The sequence below is a fragment of the Pistacia vera genome, unplaced genomic scaffold (genome assembly GCF_008641045.1).
Source record: "Pistacia vera cultivar Batoury unplaced genomic scaffold, PisVer_v2 Contig475, whole genome shotgun sequence".
NCBI lineage: Eukaryota > Viridiplantae > Streptophyta > Magnoliopsida > Sapindales > Anacardiaceae > Pistacia > Pistacia vera.
Window position 1 is genome coordinate 484,579 of NW_022196307.1, and position 8,257 is coordinate 492,835.

At 33.5% G+C, this 8,257-nt stretch overlaps 1 protein-coding gene across 1 annotated transcript; it reads right to left on the reverse strand.

Annotated features, from left to right (window-relative positions):
* Nucleotides 1-316: 316 nt before the first annotated feature.
* On the reverse strand, nt 317-3,714 carry LOC116146251 (G-type lectin S-receptor-like serine/threonine-protein kinase At1g67520). The gene is given in 9 exon segments (XM_031431658.1): nt 317-707; nt 858-1,008; nt 1,136-1,373; nt 1,474-1,684; nt 1,754-1,962; nt 2,057-2,161; nt 2,285-2,410; nt 2,503-2,873; nt 2,875-3,714. Coding segments are annotated over 9 exon segments (2,547 nt in total). The 5' UTR covers nt 3,699-3,714; the 3' UTR covers nt 317-395.
* Between the last annotated feature and the right edge of the window lie 4,543 nt (nt 3,715-8,257).

An 8,257-nucleotide genomic window follows, 5' to 3' on the forward strand; every position in this document is an offset into this window, starting at 1 on the left:
AAACATAAAATGGTTGTTGTTATATCCCATCTTATGTTTTTTAACTATGATTAGATTAAAATTAGGATTATTGTTCTATGCTATTAATTACATGGAGGCGATGTTTTGAGGGTTTTATAAATCTTGCATCTGTATTTTCCTTAAGAGATAGTTCACATCAATTTAGGGAGAAACAAGTTTACTTAATTAGATTTACCTCTTTGTGAGGGTTCTGGTAATTTTGAGTAATGTAGTATTGCCCTCGGTAAAATAAAACCTGAAAAGGAATACAAATTTTGATAAAAATTTTGAGTAGTATTGCCCGCAAATCATTACCGATCTACATGCATACATGTCTCTTATTGTACTTATATGTACAAGGATGTGCTTGTTTAAAATGCAACAACCATATTTAATTATCTTGGTTCCATGATTGAAATTGTAATCTCATTTACGGAACAAGTTTTTGACTTATTTTCAGAAACTCCAGGCTCAGCAGAGCTATCACTGATAAAAAATGCTGGTTGTTTTGGGGCAGGAAAGGGCTTGGCTTCATGTGTAAGCATGGAAACAACTTTTCTCATTGTGGGTCTATCTGTTGCTTGGTCTTGCGCACACAAAAGACCCACATGAATACATCTCAGGACTTCAGCAGGAGAGTTTGGTCCATCAAGTATTTCCGAGTCGATCAGCTCTAAAGCTTTACCATCATTCCACAGCTGCCAGGCCTGAAAGTGGAGAGTTTTAGCACCAAAAATTTTCAGGGTTAGACGATTAATGTACTGATCCTCTTTGTAAAGAGTTCTTATGAGGATTTTGTAAAAATACATAAGGCAGATGCCTGTAAGAGAATGACTTGCAATGGATTGAACACTTACATATCCTACAAGGTTGAGTGGGCGCTCCGGATGATATATACCACTGTTCTTCTTACTGCTAACAATTTCCAGAAGTAAAACTCCGAAGCTGTATACTTCATTTTTTGTTGAGACAATGCCATTCATGATATATTCCGGAGACATATAGCCACTGAAAAACCATTAAACAGCATTTTTTTCAGTGTTTGAAGGAAAGAAAATATTTATGAATCATCAAGTGAAACAAATCATAAAAGATATTTTGTATTTGGTTGTATATGTAACATTTATATACTTACTGTGTTCCCACAATTCTGGTTGTGTTTGATTCTGGTTCATTCGCTGAGAAAATTCTAGCCATCCCGAAATCAGATATTTTTGGATTCATTTCATTATCAAGTAAAATGTTGTTGGCTTTTAAGTCTCTATGAATTACTTTTAATCTCGAATATTTATGAAGATAAAGAAGTCCTTGAGCGATCCCTTCGATTATGCTAACACGTTTCTTCCAATTTAATAGCTTTGTTCTGTCAGAATCTGTCTCAAAGTATAATAAAACAAAATTGAATGATGAATAGTTGATCTCTGTTAGAATTGTTGCTGCGAAAATCCTTAAATATTGTTGTAGAAAACTTACCAAAAATAAAGAAGTCCAAGCTTTTGTTAAACATGTGCTCATAAACTAAAATTCTTTCTTCTCCATGAAGAGAACATCCTAAAAGCTTCACTAGATTAGTGTGCTGGAGCTTTGCAATGAGTTTAACTTCATTCTTGAACTCCTTTATTCCTTGTACTGATCTTCTTGAGAGTCTCTTTACTGCTATTTCTTGACCATCGACTTATTTTCCCTGAAACCATATCTCTGCAACAATTAGTAATTACTTCATTTAAGGTAAGTGTAAGTCTCAAAATTTTACCTTATAAACCGGGCCAAAACCGCCCTCTCCGAGCTTATTTTCAGTTGAGAAATTGTTTGTAGCAACTTCAATGGTCTGAAAATCAAATATCTTCAAGTCATGGCCTATGCCCTTCTTCCTTTTTCGTCTTCGTCTGCCAAAATTTGGGGCATGTGATAGAGTACTTGCAAGCTCTTTTAACAGTTTCTTTCTGTTATTTACGCTTTGCACTAATCAAAATCCATGGAAAGTATAACTCAGATTACAGTTATTTCTCAAACATAAATAAATTTATGGCATTTGTTCTAAACTGAAACTGATTACCTTTTGTCTTGAGTTTTTTCGCCATCAAATAGCACAAGTAGCACAAGAAAGGTAGCACTAAAGCTACTCCTAAAGCAAAAATGAATGACATCCTCCGCCTCTCTTCTGCAAAAGAGGAAAATGAAAAACAAAATTCAATTTCATCACTCTGAACGCAGAGTGTTCTGTTTCTGCATTGTACTTTTTTCAGGAGTTTTGGTAGACTTTTATAACATCAATCTTACATACCTCTTCCCTTGTCCTTTCTCCGCAATTTATAGCTCAAAGCACCCAAAATGATTAGCAGCAAAGCAGCTAGAGATCCTAATATTTCAATAATTAACCATGGTGGCTTCTTCATCTTCTTCGCTGTTCCTGCAACAATATAAATATTCGTGTTAAAAGTATGGATTTAACCATCTAAGGAGCTTATTTAAACTATAAACGTCAATATTTAGTAGGCTAACCTTCTTGATCGTGAAAGTCAAGCATGAATATGAACCGTGCATTGTGCTCCAATTGGTTTCTAAACTTTGTTCCTCTGCTCCAAATCTGACAGCCAGTGAAGTTACGTTCGGCCGGAGCAAAGGCCGCACAAGAACAATTCTTGATGCATTTGTCTTGACAGTCTAAAAAGTTCATGTTTTTACTGAAATTGAATCCATCTCCCAACATGTAGCCCCGTCTGAAATGCCAATAATCAATAGTACGATTCCAGGCCAAACAAATCTCTTCCCGCTGCTTCTCTTTCCAACATCCTCCATATTTAGTACAAGAAACAAACAACCCTCTGCCGTTTATAAGTCCACCATCTGCGTTGATTCTCAAGATTTGTAGTACGTACATCTCCACTTGCTGAATGAATGAAGAAGTTTTCTTGTTCATTTGAAGTGTAGCTGAAGTTGTAGTAATTGTTAAGTGCCCATGAACGTGAGAAGTTGAAGTGATTATTTAGCCAGGGCTCACTAGTCCAGTAATCTTCTTCGCTTTGCCTGCAACTGATCAAACGGTTTGTGACATTCGGATCCATTCGAAGAGTAAATGGCCCGGGAGCAGGAGAGTCGATATCAGTCCATGATTGGAGAAACCATTCATGCCTTGTTTGCAAGTTGAACCCCAGTTTCATCCCTGGAAGAAGTGTATCAGTTGGATAATCAAAGCTTTGCCAGAGGACTCGCCTTATAGATCCATCTGAATCCCTTTCATGGAGGATCAAATTGCCAGATTCCAGTAGAATAGCACTTGTATTATTCGCTCCTTGAACCGTACTTATTGCAATAGGAATTTGGCTATTGCTAGAAAATTTCAAATTGCCATCAGTGCTATCTACTACAAGTTTCCCAGATTTATCCGAGATTGGGGTGCTCCGGTTGGCAACCCAAACAGGTTTGCTGTTTTGGTAGTAATCATCAGCTTTGTGGTAGTAAAAATCATCCTTCCCTGTTGGCGAAAAGTGCCATATTCCTATGTAACGATTTGTTGACATGAGAGGGCTAAAGAATCCCAACCTGAATTTCCCTGAAGCTGAAACCAGTTCATCCCCATCTTTGAGCTGTTGGCCTTGTTGTAATTTATTGATCGTCTTCGAATAAGACGGCCTCAGAAAGAGTATAAACAATGAAAAGCTTAGAAGGACGTGAAATATTCTTCCGTTGCTAGCCATGTATTGATTTGTGTTGCTATGTTAAAATGGGTGCAGTGGTTAAGTTTTATATATAATGACAGTCAACAGTGACTACGAGAGTGCCATTGCTATGTGACCGATGACTGGTTGCAATGTCACAGGTGGTGGAATGCTTGCCTAATAAACGATTAATCCAAGTCTCTTTACCCACTTTTATAGTCCAAGATCCAACCCAATAGACTAATCTATAACGCTTCTAATAGACTAGTTTATTAATTGTTGCTGTTTACCCCTTTTTTTTTTTTTTTTAGGTATCTAAGGTATCCAGGCAGGAGAACACCCTACAAACTCAATACATCAAAATAATTGTATAAATGTGATAGATATCTCTCTTGCGACTTGAACATAAGACATTCTAAGTATAATTAATCATAGTAATTAAAGAGTTTTGCATTTCGACTATAACGGAAGAGGTTGTTTACCCATTTTTATAAGAGTAAGATTCAACTTATCTCTATTAGTTGAACTTGTCAGTTCACCTATATTACTTATATAAGTTCAAGATTCAACTAAGTTTTATATGATATGAGATATTGCAACATATGTCTCTAAATAGTATATTAACTATCGAGTAGAGACTGCTCAAGTGTTGAGATATTGATTGAATAATTAGTTCAATCGGTTTCCAGTTTAAAATGTCATAATCATAATTTATACAAATCAACATTTTTTAAATTAAGCAAATCATTCAGCTAGAGGGATTACTATAATTTACTATAAGTTTAATTTGTACGTTTCCATATCGCTAAAAGAATTTTTATATGTGGGCCTACAAGTCATATCTAAAGACTCTTTCCTAACCTCTTTTTTTTTTTGTCCACAAATCACATGTACTCTGGCAAATTCTGCTCCACACAAACCCTGATGTTTTTAAAGCACATTTTTCTTCATGGTTCCATCCTGCAAACATTGTTCAAAGCAGAAAATTAATATTAAGTGGGATCACTATAATTTTTATTACTAATTGTGGTCAAAATTATTACATAATTTTTTTTTTTTTTTTTTTTTTTTTTTATGATTGAGGATATCTGGATCAGCTAACGCGTATCTTAATTAATATTTTGGGACCTTAGAACTATCGGTCGGGTCAAAACTACAGTGACTATCCTTATTATCGAACCACTCAATCACCCAAAAATAGTTTATATAATTCACAACTCACAATCACTTGATCTGGTTTCCATCCGTGATATACATATAATTGAGATCTAAATGGTAATTTGTCATTCGGGATGGATGTTGAAAAGATAGGACATTTGTTTTGTTCGGTAGAGTGAAAGGACTCATCAACAGCTTCCCTTTTTGACTGTTAAAATGATCCACACATTCAGAAAAATCAATTTGTCATTTGCGTGCGTTTGGGTTACTATTTTTATCAGTATTTAGGATACAATTTTTTAAGAAAAATGTTATCTTTATAAAGACTCATATAAAGAGGGTTATAAAATAATATCATTCAGAAGAAAAAAATAAAAAAATAAAAACAGAAAAAGAGAAAAAGAGAGAAATCATGAAAATTAAAAGTGAGGATTCTCTTTATATGCCCCTTTGTAGTAAAACTATCCTTGCTCATTTTTTAAATATGTGTTTGTTTTATTACTTGAAAAATTGTATTCAATAAATACTACTCTTGCCATATTTGACTGTTATGTTGGTAGGGTCTACATCTGTAATTTTTTTTTTTTTTTTACTTCTTTCTTCCTTTATTCCTTTATTCTTCTTCCTCTTTATTTCTTCAGTTTCTCTCCCTTAACCACCGTGACAGGTCTCTCTTCACCTGCCATCTGCCCTTCTTTCTTCTTTATTTCTTTCGTCGTCTTCTTTATTTCTTCCAAACACCAACCATCGCTGCAACTTCTCTTCCACCTGCATTCAACTTTTGGCCAAGCTCCGTCAGGCCGATTTGAACTATTCCAGTGCACAATTCCCTATTTCTTTCATATATAGACAACATAACGATTATACAAGATAACATAACGACTGAATTATGGGTAGTACATATGACCAGATCGTAGTTGTTAACAGAGTAAATGTGTACAAACGATTCTATGGGTTGATAATTAGTAGTTTTATCATATATGTATTAATGTGGTGTTTTTAAACAATTGGATTAGTACTTGAAATTAATATGAGTTTTTTTTTTTTTTAATATTTAGTGGTTACGAAATTACCAATCAAATGTTTAATATTATTAAAATATAAATTGATAAGTTTTTAAGTTATAATAATAAATTATTTTAACAAAATGCACCAAAATTTTATATTAATAAATCATTTATAAAAAATATATCAAACAAATATTCAACAATTTATTTAACACAAATAACAAGGTCAAAATACTCTACCAAATAGTTTATTATTCAAATCATATTCTCGTAATAATAACCCAATCCAAATCACTAATATTATTTCTACAATCTTATCCAAAATAACAAAACAAACGGTGAAGTTCTGTAGTGGAGACTTGTTGAACATCACCATCTTAAAAATCGTGTAAAATCAAACATTATCCCAATCCATTTTGCCCAACTCTTGGGTACGCACTAAACATACACGTATATGTATGAAATATTTGATGTACATATTAATTAGTAATGTTACTACATATGTTTAATGCACACAAACTCTATTCAGATTTCTGAGGGCTAATTTCTTCCCCTTTTAACTGCTTCTATATATATATATATATATATGCATGCTTTATACTCAATAGTACGCCTATCATTGGAATTTTGTAATTATAGTAGTGAAGAAAGAATCAAAGAATAACTGGGCACCTCATCGAGATCTTAAAATTATCAATCGGATAAAAGTTCCAATGACTATCCCTATTAACAACAAGAAAAACTTTCAATTTAGGATCTTTTGAGTAATATACTCAAAAGTTCCTATCGAATCACTCAATCACCTAAAGATAGTTGAAGATTGTATGTTAGTGAATAAATAATAAGGAGTTGTTTCCAATTATTATCATCTTTATATAATTAAAGTTTTAAAAACTTTTGATCGACTCATTCCCACCCCTTCTCATTCCCACCCCTTCTTTGATTCATCAAATGTCTTGTTGTAAATATACACTATCCTATTCCACAATCCTATCCTAACATTTGAGAAATGTGTTTGTTTTAATATTGTTCAAATTTCAATCATATTCTATTCAACTCAAAACATTAACAATTACCTTTCTTAATAAAAGTTTATAAATTAACAAAAACACCCCTACCCACCCAAGCCACTATCACCCGCTAGTAACCACTATCGCTACTAGCAGCCGCCACTGCCACCTCTAGCAGCCAACGTTGGGACAACACACGATTGACTGGATTTGGCCGATCGTGCATTGATTAGAAACAACTAGATCTACGACCAAAGATCTAGCCGTTGACGATGACCATATTTTGGTCGGTCATATTCTGGCTGTAGATCTGGTCTTTTTCAGCTAGATCCATGGTAGATCTGCCCAGAAAAGGCAAGATCGGTGGACGACCGGTCAGATTTAGCTAGTCTTGCACCATTCTGGTGACTGATGACCATTGTCTAACGGTGGTGGCCGATTGTTGATAGTCAGTTGAGTGAGTGGGGGATAATGCAAATATTTTAAGAAAATATTTTTCAATGATGTACCAAAAACATTTTCGGAATCCTATCCTATTCGAAATAGGATTTTAGAAATGATATTTAAAAAAGTATACCAACCGCAGCCATCATTATTATAATAAAGAACATTATTAATATTAATAATTCAAGCTACTTATTATAACATAATATTTTCCATAAATAGTAACATATAACTGATAGACCATAGCAGTCCTTTCACATTCTCTTGGGTAAAATTCTATAACCTAACACCTTCACATGACTAGAATTTATAGCAGCAATTAATTAAGTAATTTGAATTGGGTCCATTTTATGAACCCTAAGCACATGTACAGTCTTTTCAGAATGTCTCTTCAACATCAATATCTATGCATGAGTAAATGTCAAGCTTTAATCATTCTTTGGGTTGTTCCTTATATATGATCATGTCATATTTATACTTTTTTATCATATGTTGTCCATGATTCAAAATTTGAATAAATAAAGTTCACTAGATTCAGTGAATATGATTATAAATTACAAAAATATTAAGCTTGCAATCCAAATTCATAACCTTTTCTTACAATCTTAATAAGGCAGCAGAGTTATCACTACTACATCAGTTGACTTTGATTAAACATGAACAACCGTTTCTAAGGAATGAATGGTCAGGGACAAACGACTGTTCATTCATAATGAATAGCTGAGAAGTAATATATGAAGATTCTCATATCCTAATTTTTTTATCTTTTATTTGTTTTGGGTGGTGTTTCATTTTCACATGCACTCTAGCAAATTTTGCTCCACAAAAACTCTAATATTTTATTAAGAATTGAGAATTGTCCTTCTTTCTTCATGATTTAGGCCAACACAACACATCTTCCCTTAATTTACTGCAAACAATATTGCTAAAGTAAAAAATATATTAAGTGGGTCACACTATACGAGGATCACTGTGATGG